This window comes from Haliaeetus leucocephalus, unplaced genomic scaffold (assembly GCF_000737465.1).
Source record: "Haliaeetus leucocephalus isolate CR32 unplaced genomic scaffold, Haliaeetus_leucocephalus-4.0 Scaffold657, whole genome shotgun sequence".
Lineage (NCBI taxonomy): Eukaryota > Metazoa > Chordata > Aves > Accipitriformes > Accipitridae > Haliaeetus > Haliaeetus leucocephalus.
The window spans coordinates 5,753,990-5,780,489 of NW_010973093.1; the positions used below are offsets into that span (position 1 = coordinate 5,753,990).

Below are 26,500 nucleotides of genomic sequence, written 5' to 3' on the forward strand. Positions count from 1 at the left end.
TGCTAATTACTATCTGACTGAAATGAACAGAGGCAGAATGAAAATGTTACTTGGGGTGAGGGTTCTCCCCTCCCTTGCTCTCCAGGACGTTTTGTGGAGTTCAAGATGATGAATGACAGTAGATAAAAATGGAATAATCTTCCCTGACTACTCGCATTAATCCTTGCATGGTGCTTCCCCGCCTCACCTGCTCAGCAATGGTAGCTCCTGCACTTGAGATTCCCTCCATACCAACATCTAAGTGCAAAAATGGTTGTGAACTGCCCCCATTTCTCTGCCCCGTGGACCAGTGCCTGGGGTCCACAACAGGCTGTGGTTGCTCTTGCCTAGTCCCAAATGACATGAGGCTGTATGGAGAGATAAGAAAGCAGTCCTGCAATGTTTGCCCTATGTGTTCCTGGCACAGTCATCAGCAGAATGGAGAGGCCGTAGTAACTTCAGCATTAGTGATCCAAAAAGGCAGTCCGAGGGGTGAAAGTACCTTCAGGCCCTGCTGGTTGCTCTATGTTTAACAGCCAGGGTCTTGCTGTGAGAGCTCAGCATGCCAAGATAATGGCAATGTGTGAATGAAGGTAATGAGTGTTCAGGGCAGCAGAATGCAATGGTCTGTGTCTCTAGGAAAGGTATCATCATAAATGCGAGCGGTTAGCCCTTAGCCTTTTGTGTCATGCGGAAAACAGGGTCAGCAGAAGCACGGCTGCCTCCAGCAGTGAGACACGCCAGGCTCCAGCATGCCTCGACACATAGGCTGTTCCCCGGGGAGCCGCTGGCACTTGATCCATGCCCCGATGCTGTTGGCAGCCTCCTGCCCAGAGCTGCCAAGTGAGGCCACAAAGCAGGCTCGTGTAATCACTGCATTACGACGACTCTAACATTGATCCACACCATCTGCAGCATCAAGAAAAGGATATTTCCCATCATTTCCACACACTTCACTTTTGTGTCCCCTGCACAAGAGACTCGGCTTCAGTTTCAGCAACAAAGAGTGGAGACGGTGCCTGCTGTAACAGGAGTGTATGTGGTCACCACGCAATAAAAGCGACAAGCAACCTGCCATTGGCTATTCTTCTTGTGGGCCAGCAATTCTCAAGATGGCCTACTTTTCACTCTTGTCTGGCAAAGCAAGTCCTCCCTGCAGGGAGATTTCAGCTCTAATTTGCAACATTTCTCATGTCAGCAAGGTTTTGAGCTGAATGGCCTTTGGGCACACAACACCAAGTCCCCCCTACGCTGCTCTGAAGAGTGATGTGGGATGTGACCATATCAGCAGTTCTGAACCTCTAACTCTGATCAAACAAAAGGGCAGAAAAGCAAGGTGTAACCTGCTTGCCTCTCCATGTCTTTTGGTGTTAGATGTAAAATGTCACTTGCCAGCCCAAAAAGGAGTTAGACACAGAAATCAAGTTGAAACATGACAAAAGTCTCCCAAATGCTGCATTCAGAAGTTTGATCCTGTAACAAAATAGCCTTTCTAAGGATCACACATTGGTGAGAATATTATTAAACTGGGCAGAAGTCTGGTATCCTGTGACCTTCTGCAAGAAAGAGGCCTCTCAGGATTACCTGAGTCCTCTCTTGGGAAAATCAGTGCTTGGGAAAAGACCTGTGCCCAGCTTCTGGAGAAGAGAGGAGGGGGTTGTTGGATCCAGAGACTACATGATGCAAAGGGACTCACACATCTCCTGCCTGGGAGCAGCAATGCCCACACACATCCCACTCTACACGGGGCTCCAGCAGCTCCAAGCTGACCTGATGGCCAGTTGCTGGTGCGATCCCCGCTGCGGTCCTACCTGGTTGAAGTTATCGAGGGCTTTGTGGAGGTTTGCATGCATCCCGGTCGGGGCCTCGTTAGTGATTTTGATGGAGTTCTCCAGGATGCCCTGTGGAATGATGTGGCTGTCAGGGGAGGGTGCCGGCTCAGCACTAATGAAGACACGGAAGTCCTGGTGGCTGCCCTCGCTGTGCTGCTCCAGCTTCTTCTCCAGAGAACTCAGCCACTTGGCCACCAGGTGGATGTTCTGGCAGGGACAAAGGGAACAAGACTTTGTCAGTCCCCTTGCCATTTACACCCACGCTGAGCAGGCAACAAGTCCATCACAGCAATGAATGGCACCTGCCAAGGCTCTAGAATTTGGTACTTGTCCCAGCAGTGCCTGTGTGCAATTCATAGCCCCAAATACTCAGTTACATCAAGTACACTTTTAAATTCAAAATAATCAATATAAATCACCAGCAATGAAGCAAGCTGCTATTGGGTTGTTTGGGTTCTCAGTGATGATACTCTCCTTCTTGTTACAGTAATATATGGCTGACGAAGTAGAGTTATTTCCCCAGACCTACCAAGCTCAAATGAAAATGTTCATTTTTAACAGAATAACAGTGAGGACCCTCAATATCAGCTACTGGGAAAAAAAGTCAAGCAGGTGGTTTTACAAAGACATTTAACATAAAATATTTATTTATTCATGCAACTAATTAGACATATCTCTCAGAAAATTAAGCAGTATTATGCAGACATGGTGAAATGGATGAAGAGAAGCCTCAGTTTTGCAGCTAGAGTCCTATGTAGTGTTGCAGATTCCAGGCAAGAAAACAGCTTTTTTCTAATATTCCAAATGGGGCAGGTCACACACAGCACGGATTCATAGGCTAAAACTACCCTCATTTTAAAGTTAGGTGTATAATCTAAGCTGACTGTGTTAACAGGCACTCTGGAACGTGATTTATCCTATCCAAAGACAGGACAAGGAACTCACTAAACTTAAATTAAAAACAGCCACCAAAAAGATAAACTGCTTGGAGGTGGCAAGAAAATTACATGAAGGAACCATATTAAAGGCTTAGAATAAATATATATCACCTATAAAAAGGACCAGAAAGGAGCTCTCATGGTTAAATAGCAGAGTAATGAAGACTATTAGGAGTAAAATGACATTCTTCAGAAAGTGGAAATTGTGTCCAAAAGAGAAAAACAGAAAACAGCACAAAATCCAGTCATGGTAAGGCCAAAAAATGTTTTAAGAAGCAATATTCTGAAAACCATAAAAACTAATAATAAAGCCTTTTCCAGAAACCAGAAACCTACCAGAGAGCCTATAAAACTAAAACATGATCAAGGTGTACAGGGAGTGCCCAAGAGAGGCAAGGCCACCACAAAACAGCTCGTATTTGCAGGAATATTCACTGCAGAGCTTGGGGAGGGTCTCACTGTTACAGCCTGTGTTAAATGGTGGTATCACTCAAATGCTGAGGCTGAAGACACCTCTGGAGATCATCCATCCAATCCTCCTGCTCAAAGCAGGGTCGGCTAGAGCAGGTTGCTAACTGCATTCAGTTGGGTTTTTGGCTATCTCCAAGGCTGAAGCCTCCACAACCTGTCTGGGTAACTTGTGCCAGTGTTCAACCATCCTCACAGTAAAAAAATAAAATAAAAATAAAATAATAATGTTTAAGGGAAATCTGTATTTGAATTTGTGCCCATTGCCTCTTGCTCTTTCATTGGGCACCACTATGAAGAGCCTGGCTCCATCCTCTGTACTCCACCTACCATGAGGTAATTAAACATCCCTCTAAGCCATTGTTTTTTGAGGTTAAATAATCCCAGGTCTCTCAGCCTCTCCTCATATGACAGATGCTCCAATCCCTTAATCATTGGAAAGACTCTTAAAGTGAAGCAGCAGATGAGTTTTTTGGAAAAACTGATAAACTAATAATAACAATTTACTAGGACCAGATGGTATCTACCCTAAAGAAACTCAGATATGGAAGTGCTGCATTACTCCTTGGTATGCACTAGGCAAACTGGCAGGTGCTCTAATAAACCATGAATTAACGCACAAACAGTATGAGTCAGAGAAAACCAGGAATCTAAAATTTCCAACCTATTTTAGATAGCTAATAGGGGGATATCCAAATCTGAGCTTGTCACCATAAACTCCTTTTGCAGTTGCTAGAAAGGTGAGCTCCAGCAGGCAGCTCACCACACCGGCTTCAGGCATTGCCCTGGATAGTGGAGTTGCCTTCACGGGCCAGTATATCTCCATGCTTGGATTTTCATCAGTGTCAGCTACTTATCTTTCAGTTGCCAGTATTATTGCAGGTAAGAGGGAAGTATCATAGGCTACCAACCGGTAAAGACACAGGAAACAGGGGGTGGGAATCTACCGATGGAGTTTGAGCTGCTCACCATATTAAAAAACTACTTGAAAGAGCAAATGATTAGTGAGCTGACAAAATTAGTCATAAGACAAAGTAATTTCAAGTACTGAAAATAAAACCTGGTGGTAAAGAACTGCAAAAGCGTGCCATCTTTCTAAGTGACTGCCAATGATATGGCAGAAGAAATTCAGTGTTGATAGATGCAAAGTAATGCACACAGAAAAACAATCCTAGCTATAGATATAAACAATAATGGGTTCAGAATTAGCCATTACCACTCAGGGAAGAGATCCCAGAGTCCTTACGGTTATTTCCTGCAAACAATAGTTCAATGCTTAATAATGTGAAAGCAATCAAATGTCAGCAAAAGAACAGAGAATAAAACTGCGAACATTATTATGCCACTCTGTAAACCAATGGTGGGCCTTCATCTTGAAAACAATACCCAGTTCTCACTTCTCTATCCCCAAAAGGATATACCTTCCACACAAGGAGACACTAAACTGATATGGACTCGCCAGTTTGCGGAGAGAGGAGATCAGGGTGGAGGGGGTGAGTGAAGAACAAGAATGGAGGGATGAATAGAGCAGACTGCAAGTTTAAAAAGAGTAAGTGGAAGTACGTTTTCATACAACACATAACTAAACTGTGAATTTACTGTCTCAGGTTTCTGTGGAAGTTGAGAGAATTGCAGAATGAAGCTGAGCTTAGATCCATGGAAACATCACTGCACACTGGCAATGTTTATACACCCTTTCCCTCAGATTCTGAATGTGCCTTCTCACAGGCAGGGAGCTGGGCTGGCAACACTTTGGTCTGCCCCAGTATGGTGCTTTTATAGACTGTTGCCACATAGGAACATCAAGGCAGCTGCCTCATGAGAACACAGAAACTCTCTTCTGGCTTTTCTGTTGGACGTTTCAGGTGCCTCTCGTGAGCTACTTATGGAGATATCCCAGCCAGGACTGGAGAAGAGGATGAACAGTTGTGGAAAAGGAAAAGATGAAGTCCTTTAGCCAGGTTGGGACAGAGTGGTGGCTGCTGTCACAGATTATTTGCAGTACTTGCAAATGCTGGGGGGATGGGTCAGCACTCAGACCAGGAATCACGAAGGACCGGATGGTAATGCATCTCTCCAGAAGAGCTGGGGTGCCTCAGGAGAGAAAAGACTAACAGCTCAGTCACATCCAGAAACAGCCCCCTTTGCACATCAGTGACTATCCTTGCACACTGTCACGTCCTTGCCAAGTCCTGGGTGCAAAAATCAGTGTCACCTCTCACTTTTGTAGAGGAATCCTGCTAAGGATTGGTATGCTTACATTTGGTATCTTCACTATACTTTTTTCTCCCTATTTATATGTGTAGTTATCATGGTGAAGGCTGACTTCCAGATTCCTAATAGAGGTGGCGATGTATGTAGATCTCAGTCTTGGCTCTGCAAGCAATGCCACCCAGTCTCTACAAGCAGCTGGTCTAGCAGGCACGTTTACCTCCTTCATAGAATCATGGAGTCATAGAATCATTTAAGTTGGAAAAGACCTTCAAGATCATCAAGTCCAACCATCAACCATGTCCACTAAACCATGTCCTGAAGTGCCTTGTCTATGCGCTTTTTGAATACCTCCAGGGATGGTGACTCCACCACTTCCCCGGGCAGCCTGTTCCAATGCCTGACAACCCTTTCAGTGAAGAATTTTTTCCCAATATCCAACCTAAACCTCCCCTGCCACAACTTGGGGCCATTTCCTCTCCTCCTATCTCCAGCCACCTGACAGAAGAGACCAACCCCCACCTCACTACAACCCCCTTCAGGTAGTTGTAGAGAGCGATAAGGTCTCCCCTCACCCTCCTCTTCTCCAGACTAAACAGCCCCAGTTCCCGCAGCCGCTCCTCATAAGACTTGTGCTCCAGGCCCCTCACCAACTTGGTTCCCTTCTCTGAACACGCTCCAGCACCCCAATGTCTTTCCTGTAGTGAGGGGCCCAAAACTGAACACAGGACTCGAGGTGCGGCCTTAGCAGTGCTCAGTACAGGGGAACAGCCACCTCCCTGCTCCTGCTGGCCACACTATTTCTGATACAGGCCAGGATGCTGTTGGCCCCCTTGGCCACCTGGGCACACTGACGGCTCTCATTCAGCCAGCTGTCAACCAGCACCCCCAGGTCTTTTTCTGCCGGGCAGCTTTCCAGCCACTCTTCCCCAAACCTGTAGCGCTGCATGGGGTTGTTGTGACTGAAGTGCAGGACCCAGCACTCGGTCTTGTTGAACCTCATACAATTGGCCTCAGTCCATCGATCCAGCTGGTCCAGATCCCTCTGTAGAGCCTTCCTACCCTCAGGCAGATCAACCCTCCCTCCCAACTTGGTGTCATCCGCTCACTTACTGAGGGTGCACTTGATCCCCTCATCCAGATCATTGATAAAGATATTAAACAGAACTCGCCCCAATACTGAGCCCTGGGGAACACCACTTGTGACCCGCCGCCAACTGGATTTAACTCCATTCACCACAACCCTCTGGGCTCGTCCATCCAGCCAGTTTTTTACCCAGTGAAGAGAGTAACTCCCCTCTCAAGTGTCACAAAGCAAGAGCTCTAGTCTGTTCTTGGTTGCACAAGCACAATTTCAGTACAAGTTCCCTTCACAATGGCTTTATGCCTGTGGATCTGTACCAGTTTTCAAGGGTACTGGATATGGGTATGTCTGAGCAGAGATGTCTCCAGCTGAACTAGTCATCCCACCGGAGAGTCATGGGGCAGGTAGGTTATCTTATCCTAAAACGGATGAGTGCAGTACATCTGATGGATCACTCTGGTGAGAGTGCCCAGCTCTCCCCCTGGCCTGGAAAATGGCGCTGTGGTGACTGGGTCAGATGGAGCTGTTTCTATCACAGGCACCTGAAGTTAAAAGGGATGCATGGTGCTTTCAGAAGCCTTCTAGTAATATGGGAGATACCTTAGTCTCACTGGCTTCAGGAGTATCAGAAAATAACCCAGCAAGTGCGCAACTGCATTTTCAAGACTGTAACATCTTTTAAAAATATGCACTTAACTATTTCCATTTTCTTACCCTCTGTAGGGCTGGGTACAAAGTGTACAAAGAACTAGGAAAAGCTCCTGTGCTTCTGTCTCCTTGCCCAAGACCTCTGTGTTTTAAATGTAAATACCACATTCTCTGCTGCTTGCTAACTTCAATATTGCCCTCTTCTCCACAAGATTTTATGGAGCTGTCTTGATGCCCTAAGTCAAATAAAATTGCTAGACGACTCCTGCCAGAGGTCAAGCCTCCATCTCTGAGATGGCAGCTGCTTCAGAAACATGAGTCAACAGAATTACTGTTTGGGGAAGCCATGGACATCTTGCACCCTCCAGTCCTGTTGCCCCAAATCTGATTCACGTGGCTGGGAACAACATTTTTATTTAGAACTGCATAAATTCAGTCTCCTTCCCTGAAAGGATTTAGGGCTGTGCTCATGCTACATGGGTGAAATGGAGTTTGGGGGGTGGGGGGAGACAAGGAGGAGATGCCTGAACAAAGGAATCATGTTCTGGGGAAGCGTTGTTTTGTCATAAACAATGACTGTGTGAAGAGCAGTAGACAAAATGCAATTATATCTGACTGCTGATGCACCAGTGCTTGCCTGATGCATTTAGGATTTCAAGAGATGAGGTAATCCCCAGGGTCCAGGCAACCAACCCATTCTAAAAACACAAGTCCAATAATAAAGTGGGAGTGGACTGAAACCTGTAACTAAAGTGTTTCAAACAGCCACAGAGATTTAGTAATATACAGAAAGAGCTCAACAAAATAGCAAAAGAAAAACTGCATTAAGTATCTGTTTAACAATAGACTACACACCTGACCTTAAGTATTTTCACCTTTAATTGGTAGTTTCTTCCTACATCTGCTTTTGTGGTGTTAGATGGCTGAAAAATAATTACTTTGTTCACGTCAACACGACACCAATGACCATTATTTGTCAGTATCACTGCTTTCTAACAGCCGACTTAGGGAGTATTTCTAATCTAATGATAACTGAGTGCATTTATATACTATCTTTTTGTGATAGAAGGGATAAAAAAGAGGAATATATGCAGCAAAACATGGGTTGGTACTAATAATTCATAACTTGATCAAATGAGTATGTCTGCAAAAAACAGACAGATGCTGTGGAGGGGATTCGCAGGTTTGAGGGAAACTTTGCAAATTAATTCTGAGCAGTCAGATAACACAACTTGACAGAACATGATTAATGACAACTTATGTGGTCATAATAATTGAATGATATGTCAATTACCAATAACGACATAACACAGACAATGCTGCATTAACACCAATCACTGCTGAGCTACATGTTGATCAAAGAACCACCTCCTCTTGCTTGTTTTGAAACCTGCCTTCCACCAATTTCATGGGCTACTTCTACATCTTATTCAGGAGAAAGAGGGGATAGCCCAGCCTGTCCACCTTCCTTTGGCTCAGGACTTCATGCACTCACAATACTATCTCCCCAAACCACACTGTACAGTTTACACTGCATCAGTTTTACATGCTCCTCATTCCATAAGACCCCCCTGAAGACACATTTACCTAGGACACAGCAAGATAATTCACTGTTTTATTACATTTTTTCTTAGCCAGATTTTGAAGTCTGTGAAAGAGCTATTGTGCAAGGGTAAAAGACAACTCCCTAGCATCTCTGTTTTTTCACAGCTCATGTCTAGGCCTGTGCTGCAGACAGAAATAGGCAATAGTCTCAAATTCATTACCTTGCTTTATGAAAGGAGGGTGGGGGCCGATTCCTGCTAAAAAAGCAAACTGCTGAAAAGAAGGCAAAAAAGAAATCTGAAACATCCTCCCATGCACACTGACCATTACCACAGTACCTTGCCCTTTGTTGTTTTCCCACTTTGCGTTATGGAGTGCGCATGACTGAGAGCAGGTACCAGAGGATGAGGATCTGCAGCAAGAGCTGGGCTAGGGTGCACGTGCAGGAACATGGGAGACCAGAGGCTTTTCTTTGGGAAGTCGCTTCCCAGCACCTCTGTGTGTTTGTACTTAACAAGGCAGAACATATATCACAGGACGCAAGTGTTGCTATGGTAACCATCAGAAATAGCACCATGTATATATAAACCAGCACACACTCCACAATGCATTCCCTTTGCTGATAGCAACTGGAGACCCTTCACATTTCTGAAAGTGGCTTTCTCCTTCACACTGTATCGCAAATCACCTCCTGGAGCAATGAGAATTAGTTGTTTTTACAAAGTCTTATTCTCTTGCAAGATGCTCTCAGAAAATAGTCACTGCTTTTACAGTAAATCTGAAAGCTAGGCTTTACAGTCCAGAGATAACCCAACTCTTCAATACTCACTGCATCATATTGGGGTATAAAAAAAAGGAAAGGGAAGAGGCACTGCAGAGAGTCTCCTCCCTTGGCCATGCTTACTGTCAATGGTAGTGTGAGGCTTCATCACATGAGACGATGCCACACGTGCTCAGGAACAGCTCTATCCTTCCACAGGCAGGCCTATGATCACGAGAATACTGTTACAGGACTCAGAGACCAAAATGGATAAGCACAGACCCTACCACTAACACCTGCTCATACGTCTATGAGACCAAGCTATTTCTGAGCAACAAGCTTGCTGTTGCTTTATGTGGAGAGAGGCAGAATCAGAGCTCTGGAAGCACCAGACAAGTTTTACCCTGTCTCTGGCATGTGCCTTCCCCTAGCTGAGAAATTACAGCAGCCAACTTACCAAAGGTGCCCCACTTGGCAGGCAGTGAGGGCTGCACCACATTCTCACCTCTGGACTTCAGCAGTATCACCCTGAGGCTTTTTCAGACCTCACACCATGGTCACACTTGATAGGGAAGAACACGTTTGATCCTTGCAGCCAGCACTAACTGAGCCCTCCCTGAAATCCTTAACCCCCATTAAGCCTCTCCACACACAATCAGGGCGGAGGATTACAGCACGTAAGAGCAAGTGCAATTAATTTGTTATCCTTCAGACTCACCTCTGAACACAGTGCCTGTTCCTCTTGTATTGCTGGGCCCTATGAGGTTCCCCATCATCTTACTTGGGCTCTGTTAAACTAAGTAGCTCTGTCATCTACAAACAGTGTCACTTCTCTGCTCCCACCTTAGCCACTAAGCAATTAAGAACATGGTGGCACCACTCTGCCTTTTGCTGCACTAAAAACTGTGCATCTATTCTTATCCTCTGTGGATGTGTCTCCACAATTTGGCAATGCTGAGTCAAGTCAGTACAAGCATCAGAGGGGGCTTTACACCTCTATTAGCACCCAGGTTCTTGGCAGGGCCACCACTGGCCCCATACTAAAGCTGTGCTGTAGCAACTTTACTGCTCTCAGGATTTGTATATACCCACATCTGCTGCAGTCCCTCCTCCAAACAAGAACCTAGCCCTCTTCCACTAAAAGCTGAGCAAAAATAGGCTGTTCTATGACCCTTTCACTAGTCAAGGTACATGGAAGGCAGATGCAAGTGCAGAAAGGGAACAGAAGAAAAAAGACAAAAGAGGGCTGGTCTGAAATCTTCACAGCACTTCCAGGATATCAGCAAACATCTGTTTTTAAGACAATTTTTCAAATTAGTACAATATGTTTTGCTTGTTCTTTTAGCACAGACATGCTTTAATGTTGATGATAGTAAAGGAAACGTGCCTAAGACTATTCCTGGGCTAATTTGTTCACAATTGCCCCTTTCTACACTATTGACCTGGTTTATGCTCAAAAATATGATGAGTGATATATGAGATGTCTATTGTGAATGATCTTTGGCCTATCCTCACTCCTGAACTGCCAAGGGGAGAGCCAGACCTCTTCATCCAACACCAGAAGCAGAATCTATGCTGACGAGGAGACAGGACAGACAGCTGAGGTCCAGTCCCACAAATGTCTCCTGGTACTGTTTAACTGACAAGTACAGACATTGCCTCAGGATGATGGCAGAGAAGAAGGAAAAATTCAGGTACAAAGAAAAATACAAGAAGAGTAAATGGGGACTGAATGAGTGAATAGAGCATGGTGAGGGTCTAATGAGAGGCTGGTAGTACCCAGGAGAAACAGAAGGTCAGTGGACTCAGCAGTCTATGGTCAGACAGGAGAGGGCAATCAAGGGAGAGATGAAGGCAGGATATTGCCTCTTCTGAAGAGATGCATTGAAACCATTTCTGCAATGGCAACTGCTACCTTGGGTCTCTCTCTGGCCTCTTTTTTCTTTTGATCAAATACGACAACAGAAAAACAGGCATCACATGGATCGACTGTATTTATACAGAATATGACACAATTTAAGGCTTAGGAAGGCATCTGAGTTTGTCTTCATCTCTTCTCCAACCAATTCAGTGTTTCATCCTTTGCTTGAACCCCAGAGTCCAGAGTTGAGATCTGGACCTCAGCCCAAAAGCAGCCATTAGTGGTATGGGAAACTGCTGGGATTTACCAGGCCGGAGAGCAAACGAGCATGAACTACAGAAAATCTGGACTGACCTGACCTCCCCAAAATTTTAAGGACAATGTTGGAACTTATCAAATTTAACTTCATAAGATGTAAAGGTAGGTAGTGATGAGCAGGTGAAATGCACAGCAAAGGACAATTGCTTGATTAATCTCAAGAAATGGAGGTAAATAAACTTTATTTTCAAGAGAACTCCATTACATTTGTATTTTAACCCAAAATATGTCCTGAGACAGAGGTTTCCAGAGCAGCTGTACAACAAAACTGGGACTGCAGTAGTTACAAAGGTATTGAAGGCCCAACAGAAACTTAATTCAATCTCAGATCAATATTTGGATTACTTGCTGGTCTGTAAGTGGATTAGCAATTGGAAAAACTTGGGAATGGCTGTTGTGACATGAAATGGGAAGGAAAACAGCTGTCTGAAATCCAATACCTTTCTCCATCTGAGTATTTGTCCCAAAATCATGAAGGAGAACTGGAGGTAGAGTGGGTATTTCTCCTTTTGTATACATCTAGGAAGGAAAAGATACTGTGGCTGGAAGGAAAATTAGTCTCTTTACTGGAGCAGAGGCTCAGTGCCAAGTGCTTATATGTGCCTTGAATGGACAATATATCTCATACAGGACAATATATCTCTCTTGCTTGTAGCTAGGACTAGTTGTGAAGTGCACAGAAAAAGGCTCCATTGTATTTACGATGCAATAAGAAGGGCTCTGCCAGTGTCTGAATCTCATACAGTTTTGCTCTAGGAGCTCACCGTTATTCAATTTAGTACATGAACCTGACTCAGTGAAGCAACAACCTATGAAAATGGAAAGATGCTCATGAATTAAATTAACTTGATCGCAAAGAGATGGAAGTGACATTTTGGCTAATGGATGACGACTATAATTAAATTTGAAATATCTAATGTCTGAACTTTTCCCTGCATCAGTTCATTCAGACATACCTCTGTAAATATGTAAACAAATTTCACTGCTTCTTTGCTATTAGGCTGATAAACATAATTTGGTGATTGTGATGGTCACTGTCTTAGCAAAAAGCTTTCAAGTAGGCCCAGAGAGGAAAAAGAAGCAGACACACTTTATGCTGCAAGGGCACACTGCTGGCTCATGTTCAGCTTGTTGTGCACCAGGACTCCCAAATCCTTTTCCTGCAAAGCTGCTTTCCAGGCAGTTGGTCCCCAGAGCATACTGGTGCAGGAGGTTATTCCTCCTCAGGTGCAGGACTCAACTTTTCTTTTTATTGGATATCATGAAGTTCCTGCCAGACCAATTCTCCAGCCTGTCCAGATCCCTCTGAATGGCAGGACACCCATCTAGTCTATCAATCATGTCTCAACACTTTTACATTATCTGCAAACTTGCTGAGGGTGCACTCTGTCCCATCATCTAGCTCATTAACGAAGGTGTTTAACAGTATAGGACCCAGTACCACCCCCTGGGGGTATACCACTAGTAAATGGCCTCCAGCTGGACTTCATGCTGATGATAAACCATTCTTGAGCTTAGAAGAGGTGATTCCTGAATATCAGTGAGCTCTCCTGGACCCCTCTTATTTCCAGGACCATAGCCCACAGGATTCTTCCAAGCAGATCCCTGAAATGGCCAAAGTCTGCTCTCCTGAAATCCAGGCTTGTGATCTTCCTTTTTGCTTTGTTCCCTTCTCTCAGGATCCTAAACTCCATCATCTCATGGTCACTGTAGCCAAAGCTGCTCCTGACCTACAGATCATCAACCAGTTTTCCTTGTTTGTGCGCAACGGGTCCAGCAGAGAACCTCCCCTCATCAGTTCCTCAATCACCTGTGCCAGGACTTTGTCATCAATGCCCTCCAGAAACCTTCTGGATTGCCTGTGCCCTGCTGTGTTAGCCCACCAGCAGATATTAGGGTGGTTGAAATCCCACCATGAGGAACATGGCCTGTGAAAGTGAGGCTTCCTCCAGTTGTCTGAACACAGCCTCATCTACTTCTTCTTCCTGATCAGGTGGTCTGTAGCAGAAACCCACCACAACCTCAGCCAGATTAATCCACCAACTGATCCTGACCCATAAGCTCTCAGCTGGCTCCTCACCCATTCCCATTCCTGCTGCTCTACATTCATGGCAGCACTCAGTCACATGAGCTATCCCAGCACATCTCTGGGATCCCGATGAGACTGTAGTCCTATGACTGCACACGGATCTGTAATTCTTCCAGTCTGTTCCCCATGCTGTGTGTGAGATGCTGAAGCTGCCCTTGGTGCAGTTGGATGTGACCCCTACCAAGGCAAACAGGAATGTGTGTGAAGACTGGCTCTCCACATGGATACCCCCAAGCTTCATCTGTCAAAACATTATAAACTCAGTTGGTTATCTCTGCTTCCTATAGTGTGCCCAGAGAGAAGAACGGAGTATCCTTCAGCAGAGACCCTTCCTACCTAGGACTGGAGGTGAGATTAATCATTCTTTCCGTGCCCACAGCTATTCACAGGAAACCAGATTACAACAGGTACATCATATAAATTGGGTTTATTCTGTTCTCACCTTGCCTAATGTTTGCATGATCTCCCACAAATTCCCACATTGCTATTACCTATTTTCATTCAGTTAAAGCAGCAGATACTACGATGTGAAGTGCCTACAAAATCAGGACAGCAGGAAAGACAGGAAATAAGACATAACAGACATGCCAAGACCCACCCATAAATTTATTAAACACCCTCTTAAAAACATTTAGGGCTTTGCCACCACAACTCTGGGGAGGCTGTGGTGGACCTTCACTGCTCAGTCAGCCAAAGAACGTTCCACTTCCAGTTCATACCTGCTGTTTTCATTGCAAGAATATCTCCTACCTGAAGCAGCTCTTTTTCTCTTTGTTATTAGTCCTGAGTACATGACCTTGCACTGTTCTTTAAATTTCATCCCATTACGACAACTCCAGACCTACAGGCTGCTCCAGTGTTCCTGTATCACATTTCGATCTTCTTCTCTATCAATGTCACCTCTCTTAATAATGTGTTAGTGCACAGCCGTTAACACATACTCATTTTTTTAAAACAAGGTCATGCCTAAAGTAAGACTGGCCCCATGACTGTTCCTCAGGAGTTCTGCTAGCAACATTCAACTTCTGCAGCTTCCCTAGCACGTTCCTGTGTGGCACTGTCTCTGCAGCTCTACTACAGTCCACATCAGTTAGAGCTGCTGTATTTCCTCTAAAACTTCAGTTACCTTCACAGTGCAAAGTATCAAATAGACCTCATCCATCTTTAGCAAATTCTTATTACATTTGATACATTTACCTACAATTGTTTACTTAGTTTGTCCTTCAAAGTCTGTTCTGAAACTTTGCATACTGTTGAGTTTAGACTAATTCATTTGCTCCAATAATTTCCCACTGTTTTAAATACAGATGCTAAAGAATCTGTTAATTGCTAGTCAGATGGCACCCTCTGATTTGACAGATTCATTACAAAGACTTGCAATGGACTTGCAGTTTCTTCTGCCAGAGTTTTAATATTCTAGGATACAGACTATCTGGCCCTCTGAGTTGAGCACATCATGCTCTTTGATCTGATTTTCCTCCTATTTTTAATAAACGTTGTTTTCAAGAAAAGTTTGCTTGTGTGGGAGTTTCAAACAGCCAGCCCTCAAGGACAGCACATCTTTCAACCTTGGAAGAGAGCCAGCACTGAGACTTTCACAGCCAAAATATTCCAGGAAGGGACCAGGGAATCACAACGAGCAACTTGAGAAGATGCTGTGACTGGAAGGGCACAGCCCTGTCTGCTGCGTCTGCTGGGATTCATCTTCCAACACAGCTGCACAACGAGAGATGAGAGATTATTCAACTCTATGTGGGGATTTTTACACAAGGTGGAAAGATCTTCATCACAGGAAGCTTCCGTCCAATGTCAGCTGCAGAGGGCAGAGCCCTGCTGCACTCTCAGACCATCTCCTAGCTGTGGTACCTAGCTGCTTCCTACCTTCCAGGCTACAGAACTTGCCACGAGTAACAAACTGGTACTTAGCTCTATCTCCACTTTAAAATTGAACACTACTCTTTCAAATGAATGGAACCTATGGAGAGGAAGGTGGTGCCTGGTGTCTGCGTGAAACTTTGTGTGTGTGCAACGCCAACATCCTACAGCCCTGTGTTCCCCCACCATCCTGTCCTAGAATAACGTCCTAGTCTGGACAACTTTTCCATCAATCCAACCCCACAGAGACAGCTGGGGAGGTGGGCAACACAGAGGAACCAACAGAAGGCGCAAGAGGTGATGACTATCCACCCTGGAGAGCCCCAAGAGGCACTGCTGCAGCGCTGAGATGCTGGCATCACACGACAGTATGATTTAGTTGGGATCTGCACAGATCATGCTTCTCTCAGGGTGTCACACTGCTGCAGCTGCTGGGCACCCCTCCCATCTTTCTGAGAAACCCAAGAGAGAGAACAGACTTTAAATAAATGTTCAGCCCAACTGCCAAATCTCCTCCTGCTTGAATGTGCCTTTTGTGCAATGCCTAGGACCTCCAGGTTTCTGCACTTAAAGTGCTAGAGACACTCCTTGTAAGAATGCCAATGCTGTGCTCTTCCCACCTGCCTCTCAGAAAAGTGCTTGTGTGAACCTATGGGAAGTGCTTTTCATTCCCTGCCAGAGCTGCTTATTCCCTTTCAAATGAGATAGCACAAGCCTTTGTGAAATGAGCTACTTTCCATCAGCCAAATACTCAAATGTAACTCCATTTCACATCTTGAAAAAAAAGAGCGTTTGTTTGCTTGGGGCAAAAGGAATATACAGCATTTGAAAACTCTTGAAAAGGAAATTCGTTTTCTGATTTAATGACCTGCAGAGTATCCCACAGCTTGTGGCTTGACAGAACCTGCATTTCTCCCAACCTTATCAATGAGAATACAAAAAACTATTAAAATTTTTCTTATAACCTGAAAGAAATATTAAGGTGAGGGGGGATGAGCTACTAATATGTGCATTTATTTCCATTTGAATTTTTTTCTGATGTTTTTTGTGGATTTTCAGAGTGCCAAAGCAGTGGGATTGCATATTTGAAAAAACCTACTATAAAAGAAACTTCTGGTTCTTCTCTTTGTCTCAATTTCTTTCTCATGGAAATGAAGACCAGTTGAACCGTTGTTAACGGCCATTTGGGTGTGACCTAACCAGAGACCAAACCTTTGCAGGCTACTGCCTACTGGGGACCAGCATAGAGCTATGGCCCATGTAGAGCACAATAAAGCTGGCCAAGAGGTTTCTGGCACATCTTTTCTTGGGCAGAAGATGTCAATGTGTCAAAGCTGAAACCTACATGCCAAGGGCTGGCTTCTGTAACTTCCTTTTTTTCTGTTTCCTGTTTCTTTTCTTTAAGACATTCTGGAATAATCAAACACTCTGCACTGATATTTGCAGCATAAAAAAAAAAAAAATCTTGCTGTTTTCTCCCCCAAAAAACCTTTTTGCTAAGAAGTGGAAGTTAATAAGGGCAAAAATAAAGATTCAAAAAATAAAAATGAAAAAGCACCAAAATACAAGAAACACTGACTGGTGCAGAAGAGGGAAACTGGTTATATAGGAGCTGTGATTCCTGGAGATGTTTCATGTACCTGACTCCCATTCATGGGACTTGAGCACTTTCAGGAGTGGGGTGAGTCCACAGCCATGCACCTTCCTCAGGTCCCCTTGCATGCCTCAGCCCTCCTAGCCCATTGGTACAGACATGATTGATGCCGCCCTGTCTGAATACAGACTTTAAAGCTGCTCTCGCAGCTTCAATATCCACTTTTTCTGCTGCTTCTATCTTGTAATGATCAATCAACGTGTTAACCAGGTATGGTGTAGCAGCTTCACAGCCCCTATGATCAGTTCTATCAGGAAACATGCTGCTGAGGGTCACCAAAAGAATGAGCATTGATTTGACCTGCTCTGTAAGCTGCATTATAGCTACCACCAAGCATTTGTGCAGCCTTTTCCTTAAATCTTCTACTACAGACCATGAACAACACAGTTACAAAAAGGGCTTACCTAAAAGACAGGTCTAAATACTCCTGGCAACAAAAAGGGTTTTGAGAAAATTGTGTTTTGTGATAATACAAAAATCTAAATCTATGTAAAACTTTCTTCAGTCTTTCAAGATATTGTTTCATTGTTGTCCTACCCCCACAGCAGACCCCTTTCCACCAGTCATTACTAACACTTCAAAGTACATTTGACACATGATGTTGGAAGCTCAATCCCAAGGGGTTAGACGGTGTACTAATGTTCTGTGCCCTTATTACAGCCAGAAAAATCTGGTTTAAAACCCTCCAAACCTATGAATTGTTTCTAAGGAGACCCAGAGGCTGAACCTGATATCAAATGGATTTTTGTGGAGCTCAAAGATCAGCCTCAGTTCTCTAATGCCAACAATTTAGAAAAGAGCAGCTGCTGGGCTTGCACTGGGGTTTGTGTCTGCAGCCCTCAAGTAACAAGTTCTTCAGACAACTGCACTTTTGCCATAGGGGGTTCCTATTTTGCAGCTGGACCACCTGAATTTGTAGAGAATAATTTTATCCGTGGATTTCATTCTCTCATCATCTGCGTTATCAAATAGTACCAGTGTGGGTACTGTGATGGCAAGGGGTAGGATCTCAGCAAAGCTGAAGGTACAAGATAGCTACAATGCTGATGAGAGAGGGGCAGGCAGCTGCACTGGTCAGGCTCTGCCAGTGTGAGAGTGATTTGCTTTCCATGGGAATGAATGATTGGGTGGCTTTCTGTTGTTCTCTCTTATAAGATTAGTAATTCATGAAAATCTCCATTTTCAGAGTAAGTTGACAAACTTTCAAGTTCCCAGGGGAGACATGGATGTTGTTTTTTAATTTTGCTTCCTACGATGTCAGAAGGCAACACTGGCTGGTCAATACAATTAAGAAGGAATTGGTCCCAGGACAGCAGCCCTTCCCAACACAACAGTGGTCCTGCTTCTGTAATCCAATAAGGACTTCCCAACTGTTTCAATATCCCTTAACAAGCAGTTCCCACAAACCTAATTCCTCAACTCGTTATTGCTCAAACTACTTGACTATCATTATTTCTGGTTCCAATCACGGACCAGTAATGAACTACATGCATAAGAGCAACTTGGTGATCATATCAAGAATTTGTCTTAGAGAACGTGTGTATGAGTTGATATCAGACAGCAAATTCAGTGGATGGAAGGGGAGGTCTACTCCACGTGAGCTGAGTTGTTCAGTGGACAGCAAAATACAGAAGTGAACCTAACAGTTGCTTTTTGTCTGCTGAAAAGTAAATGGGAAGCCTGACTATAACTGTCCAGTGGGTAGGATACAGCCTCCAAATGAGTTTAATTAACCTGGGTAAAATTACCCTGACTGCCTCTTGAGATCTGCTCTGTCCTCTCTTTTATTATTAATGCAATGATTCACAAATCCTAGGACACTTTTGTAAATTGAGTTGTCTGTGTCATTCCAGATCGTGTGCAGCTGATCTACAACACTCCTGAAACCCTTTGCAAGGTATTTGTTATCAAAAGCCTTGCAGGAAAAATCTTGCCAAATAAACTACCATGTGGCAAATATTTGCTATGATCCACCTATGACTGAAATGACAGGAGAATCCTTTGTGGGACTCTTACCCACTGACTCCTGCTGTGATGAGTTTGGATACTGATTTTACCAGTAGTTGGAGAGGTCAGAGTTTCAGCGTTGTGAAAATAGTTTCTCCAACCTTATAAAAAATAGTTTGTCCAGAGGGTGATTTAATTTCAGGTGGATGTCTGCTGACCATAGAAGAGTTTTGTTTTGACTAGGGGAGTCTTGTCTGTCAATGTAGGAGACACATATCTACCCCTCAGGCTGCTCTCCCTCTTTCTCATTTTACATGAAGCTCCAGCCCTTGGAAGGAGATGGGAACACAAAGTGAGATACAGAGACGTGTTCTGGAGCTGAGCAGCTTGGCCAGTCTGAGTGACAATTAAGTTCCATTGCTTTGTTGTTACTCCAGGTGCCTGACTGAGACACCAAATACAGAAGCTGGAGAGAAGTGGTATTGCCTGCCTCAAACACCTGCTGGTGTTTCCAAGTTTGTCCCAAAAGTGAAGTGCCACCAAGGCATTACTTCAGCTCCTAGCGGGGCCCTCACTACCTGCACTGCTCAGAAGGTCTATGACAGTAAAAACAAAGGAAGAAAGAGCTCTGATCTCTGTGTTGAATCAGTCTTGCCTATATTGCTTTATTCCAAAGCACAACACAGAACTAGAATATATACATGTATAAAGTTTTATCAGTTTTGAGACTACACCAGAGAAGATCCCAGATAACTGACTGACCCTGAGGAGGTCCAACACTGGCACCAGGCAACCTGTCCTAATGGCCAATGCTGTGACTGCTGAGTTTGCCCCATGCAGTTTGCATCAAAATCTGCTAGCGGCCAGATGAATTAAGCTCCTCTCTAAGCTCACGGGGTAAACTGACTGCTCTGTGCCACCAGAGATAGTCACACTTGGCAAGTGTTGCTGGAAAACCAGTTGGCCCAACCAACAAAATCATTCTTTCATATAAATCTAATTTCTGCAGCTCTTCTGATTTAACCTTCAGTGTTAAATCAGAATATACCCCTTACTGATTGCTCTGCCCACCAGAGAAGATGTGAATGGATGAAATAAAATACTTCAGACCCACAGCACTCATCTGCTAGCACTGAAGCAACAGATGTGGAAGCTGACATTGCTAACAGATCCTTTACAGGATCTAACCATCATTGTAGAAAAGAACCCTTTGCTTTGCATTACTGACTGCAATGTCTCAAAAAGCTGCACATTTTTTTCTTCACCGACTCAAAGGCAGATGCCAGTATTGCAGCCATCTCTATTAAAAGCTCTTGAAAAGCTCAGCATTGTACCTTAGAGGAAGCTTTCAAAAAAAGCAAAAATTAAGATCAAAATATCAATGGCATTTAATTTAAATCCAAAATCAGGCCTGTAGTCTCAGATCAGGACACAAAGCTTTGTCTTAATCTAATTTTATCCAAACAATGCAGTGATAATAAACACTTATAAAATCCACATCAAGGAAATCAGAGGGGTTCCCAAGACCTGTAATGAGAGCTGGCATCACTGACTCTGCATATTAGCAAACCCAAGCACTCACTGAGTAAGTGGCTCCAGAGAGCACTTGACAAAGACAGAGCTCCCTTCACAGCCGAAAAGGCTCTGAAACATTTTGCCGAGTTGCGATAAGAGCTTCAAACATTTACCAGTTTTGGGATGCATAAAGGAATCGGCGCCACTGCCTCTGCCTTTCCTAAGGTGGTGTGCATGTTCTCATTGCTCATTTAAATACATGGTAAATTTTGAGAGGTAGTAAGAGAACTGGTCTAACAGCTCTTAAGAACAAAGCTCTTTATTTATTCATGAAGCAAATAAAAGCACGGGAAAGTGTAGCACAACCTTCCCTCAGAGGACTCCCTACAACTACACACCCTACAGAAGGCTCAAAGAGCAAGAAAACCAAAATGACAATGCCCAATAAAAGTAATAGATAGCAGCAAGAAGGTAGCTGCTTTGGACACACATATGACACCTTGTCCCATCTCCCACCACATAAGAACAACAGACTGCCCTTGCTAAGGTGATCAGCATCAGGTAACCTGGGAGAACGGCAGGACTGCTTCCAAAGGCACCGTACCTGAAGGATGACCCAGTGACCCTCCTTCGCAGCCAGATCTAGAGCTTGTTCAGCAACTACCTCTTGACCTTGTCCAAGGGAAACATTGTGGAAATTCCTGTTGTTAAATGTATAACCAAGTTTCTTCCCTAAAAGAAAAAAAAGAGCAACGTTCAGCACTTTTACCTGGAACAGCAGGCAGCACAGCTGAGCTCACACAGCAGCAGTGAGGCAGAGTTCAGTCTTATCAAAAACCCTCACAGAAGAGCTATCACACTTCTTATAATAGTTATCTTGTCTCTCGCACACTCCTTGCCAAAGCACTGAAAACAGTAGTGGCTTCTTCCAAACTACTTTTAATTACAGAGCAGCATCAACACAAAGGTACATTATTACAAAGTGCCTCTTGTTTAAAGAACAGTATTCCCCTGCAACCTTGTGTAAAAACATATTTTACAGTGATAGGAAATTAAAATAATTTCCTGCTGATTAAATAGGCTTTGAACAAGACATCGTTCGGTGGGGAAATGCACCCTGCGATGCATGCTAGAAGCAGCCAGTAATCTTAGGAATGTATTCAGTTTTGAGAGGGCAGCTGAAATGAAGTCTGTGTGAGCTTTCTGCGGCCTCGACCAAGGCCTCCCAGATTTCTTGGATCTAGAGATCAGTCAGCCCTGCAGATTTCTCCTGGATCATCATGGGCTTTGGCAGGTGTGGAGTTGCCTCTGAGTGCACCACCACTGTAGGAAGCATCCCACGTGTGTGAAGGCCCACGGTCGGTGGACTGCAGAAAAGCCCACGGGAAGGGGTGCTCCAGGAGGCACTGCAGACCATCTCCTACAGTCCCTTCGACATCCCTGTCTGCACAGTGCAGGGTGGGAATCCCAAACCCCATGTAATTGACTATCCTGCTCTGGAAGAAGGATGGCATCTATTTGGTGTTTCTTCATTTAGTCTGTGATACTCTGTCGGACTCCCCCGAATTCTCTGTAGCACCCCAGTGCCTCAGACCCTTTAACTGATCATGGCTAAAGATCTCCTGTTTATTTTTCTGAATCTGTCTGTCATCCAAAGATGGAGGACTCCAGTTGCTTCTCGTCTCACAGGACAAGCAACTGCCTGGAGCAAGCTATCTCTGCTGCGTGCTCCTCAGAAGATGAGTACCAATTTGTGCTGTCAGAGGGAAGCAGCCCGACAAACATCCACACTGGCTCCCTGCATCATAGTAGGATGCATTTGGCTCAGCCAGGGAGTCAGTACACATGTCCCCGTGTGCTGATCCCTTGGGATTCCCTACATTTATCTCTGCATGCAGATTTGCCTTTGCGCAGATGGTGCACCCTTAATTCCTGATTTCTGCTACAAGCAGACAATTTTTATAGTAAAACAAGGAAAAGATTTGTCTTGCAAGACTTAGGATTCAGCTCTTGGTACAAGATTGGAAACAGATGCCGTAAGTAAAACAAACATCCAAACTCTTCCAGTTGCTCAAGCTCTCTGCTTAGCCTTACTACAGCAACCCCCTGGGATACTGCCCTCCCCATATTTGAGAGTTTCCAGTTTTCTTTCTCACCATGTCTGGTGGATGACAACTTTGAGAGCTGCTAATCTCTCCTCTGCCTTCAAGACCCATCCTCTCAAGAAGGGATGGGGCCAATTTACAGAAGGCAGGCTGCTACCCCAAACCAGGTGATTAATAATAAAATCAGTATCAGTTGTTATTTCCACTTCAAGGATAGGAACAGGACTGCAGAAGGGTACACAGTGAGCCTGCGCTGGCTGCCTCACCAAAGACGATGCCAGCCTTCCTCCTTCCTTGCTGGCTTGGAGAGGAGAGGGGGCGGTGCAGTCAGGCTGCCCCAAGGAGGTGGGGGAGCTTTCCAAGCCCACCAGTGTTTGCTGCAGGGGCCTCCCCATGTTGCCAAGGAAAGGTCCCATGGGTGGGCAGCATCTGGAAGAAGCTATCTGCCATTCACAAGAATTATCTAGCCAGACTTGTGCTTTAATAAAACCTAATGAAGGGCAGAGAAAATACCGAATAATGAATCCAATCCAAACCCCAGTGAGGCAGACTTGAAGGCCGGTGCAGCTGCACTGAAACAATGGTTTTACTTCATTAGATTTTTTTCACTTTTACTTGCTGTAACTTTTCTGGCTGACTAACCCCAGGTGTTCAACTACACTCATCTTTACAATTCCAATTAAACCATTCATGGTTGGATTTTAGTGCTTCATTTCCCATACAAGAAAAGAACACAGTGAGCACAGGATCACTGACGTGGCTCCAAATGGAATCCAGGCACATGATAGGACCTTCCTCAGAGGGGGTCCCCTTCAGTTCACAATAATGAGACCTGGTATCAGGGCAGAAAGAGCATGAAGCACAATGCAAAGCCCGGGAACACCCCACAACAGAGCACTGTGATCTGGCCTGTGGCTCAGGCTGCACTGGGCTTTAACATCTCTGAAAGCTGCTTGTGGGAATGTGGGTGAAGACTGACTCAAACATTGTTTTGGGATGACCCAGAAGGTGCATCATAGAGAGGAAAAGAAATCCACAGGTCAGTGTTCTTCTACCACTCGCCTGGATGATGGCTTAGTTCAGTGTTACTGGTTTCTCTGCTGGGGCTGCCAGCCCTGCTGATGTCTAGTCTGGAGACCTGCCTGCTAAAAACCAGCCAGCAGCAGTACTAGGGTAGTCTGATATGTAATTAAAACAGTTTAAATATACTATACTCCACATCACTGGGAGCATCGGGGCTTGACCACAAGTCATGGTCTTGGGGATATGTCGAGCGCATTGCTGGAGAAAGAGAAAAGACATCTGATGAGCAGAATGGCTATCAGGAGCAGCCCTAAAGCACTACCCAAAGGCACCCGACTCCTCTGCTCCAGAGGGATGGAGCCCCTCCACTGTAACAGTCTTGAAAGAAGTGACCGCAGTTACCTCTGTTCAACAGTCAGAAGTGACCCCATTTCCAGACCTACTGTAATTGCTACAGCCAGGATGAAAATGGCAATCCCTCCACAGTGGATTTGAGACCCAGAGCAAATTTTGCACATTGGCAGCTTTAGAGCACAGGCACTGACTACAGCAGTCAGTGCACAATGGAAATCACTGCCTTCTCAAATAAGGCACCTTCGTGAAGCCCCTTTGGTTTTGAAGCCAGCTGACAGCACTACATCTGACCATCCACACTAAAATCAACTCAGGAAGGATGGGAGTAAAAACTGGAAACTCTGCCACTAACCAGCAGACTGTTATAGAGAGCTGTCACTTATTTTTAGCTATCATAGAATCATATAGAATACCAGGTTGGAAGGGACCTCAAGGATCATCTGGTCCAACCTTTCCTGGCAAAAGGCAACCCATCTGACAGCATATTAGACATCTCTGATGTAAATTACAGGTTGTGTACAAGACCAGCTCAGAAATTGTTGCAGTGTGAACCACACTGGGAATCCAGGCAATGCAGGAAAGAGACAACTTTAATTTAAACTTTAGATGAAAATCCAAAATCCTTTAATAAAAAAAAAAGAAGAAAAAAAACCAAAAAAACCTAATCACATTCTCTCACAATTATCTATTTTTAACAGATTACTCCATTATCTACAAAGAGATGAGGGGAAAAAAAAAAAAAACAGAACAAGAATGTCATGCCAAGATAATTATGCAGAAGATAAAAAGTAATGCTGTGGTATGCCTAGAGACATGATTTATTTACCTTGTTTCTCCACATCCTTCAGTGGGTCGACTCCTGGGGACAGGATAAAAAACACTGGGGTTGCAGGTCCTGATTCCTCAAAGGTTGTTGCAAAATCCAGGGCTCTCCCTACCACATATTTACTGCCAAGCTTTTCTTCTACAAAATCTCTGCCAGAAAGAAAAAATTTTTGCCTGTCTACTATTGTTCAGAAAAGACAGATTCCCCTGCAAATAATCACTTAATTAGTTTTGATTCTGCTGATTCAAACAAATTAGAAACTAAATGAAAAAAATGGGCATGAAATAATTTTAGACAGGATCTGCAGGCTAGGCTTCTGGAGTTATCACTCAATAGCAATGTTTAGCACTTTTTACAGGAGTAAAAGGACACATGGCACACCAATATCTGACAAACAAAAGGAAATAAGAAGGGAAAACAGTGGGACCTACCAGCCCAACGCTGTATTCAGAATTTCAATACAAGTACTGGCTTGATTCTAACAAAGGTTTCTCAGAAGAGAAGAAATAAGTTAATGTACAGAAAACTGCCGTGTACTTTGTAATCCATAAAGCCTTTGAGAGGAAACAGCATTCCTTTAGATTTATCACCAAAAGTCACAAAAGGTCCAAATGATTTACAAAATTGCTTTGTTCTGGAAAGATAAAAGGGAAAAGCTCTAAGAATATCTAGTGCATGTAGCTTAGCCTCTGCATGAGAGTCACAAGGAAAAATACAACTGAGAGAACAGGAAAAAATTCAGCTCCGCAGCTGCCTCCTGAACAGAATACAGGGCATGAAGAATGTCCAGGCTGAATTTCCCCAGCATGAGCTTCCAAAATCACTGCTTTAGAAAAAGAGGATACAGTGAATATTGACTCAAAGGTAGGAATGTTATATTCAAACCCCAGGAATAAGCAGTTACTCTTCTAGTATAGAGGCATAACTCAGGCCTTTTGAAAACCTCAGTACCACAGGTAAGAAAAACATCGGCCAGTTTTCACCCAGTAGGTACTACCAGAATAAGGCAGCCAAATTCTTTCTGAGAGAGCTGAGAATCTCCTTCAAGGACTAGTGAAAGGCAGTTGGAATAGAAATGCCTAAAGGATTGCAAAAGAAAAAGCTTCCACTTTGGTGCCTCTTTCAAGTAGATTTTTCTGTTCTGGGTCAAGATTTGGTAAAGAGTTGCTGGAAAGCTTTAGTCCACAAAGTTTAAAGAAGTCCATCAGATATGAGGTCACAACATTCTTGGTTTACATCAAGTCTCAGCTCTATGAAATGATGCCTTGGAGATTCAGAAACACAACTAATGTGACTTCGAGACTTTGAAATGGACCACACATGCAGGAAAGGAAGGCCTGCCTTCAGAGACAGGACTGGAAGAGTGCCTACACTTGGTGTCTTTGAAACAAGGTATTCATAGGGGTGGTTCACAGTATGAGCAGTAGGATTTGAGAAATGGTGCCAGAACAAAAAGCAAAAATACCCT

At 44.2% G+C, this 26,500-nt stretch overlaps 1 protein-coding gene across 1 annotated transcript in view; it reads right to left on the reverse strand.

Moving 5' to 3' along the window:
- DNAH9 (dynein, axonemal, heavy chain 9) overlaps positions 1-26,500 on the reverse strand; it is a 206,883-nt gene that overhangs the window by 20,967 nt on the left and 159,416 nt on the right. Inside the window, exons 61-63 of the mRNA XM_010579502.1 lie at positions 25,033-25,181; positions 21,329-21,456; positions 1,791-2,018 (exon numbers count right to left, since the gene is read on the reverse strand). Coding sequence (XP_010577804.1) covers positions 1,791-2,018; positions 21,329-21,456; positions 25,033-25,181 — 505 coding nt within the window. The remainder of the gene's footprint in view (positions 1-1,790; positions 2,019-21,328; positions 21,457-25,032; positions 25,182-26,500) is intronic.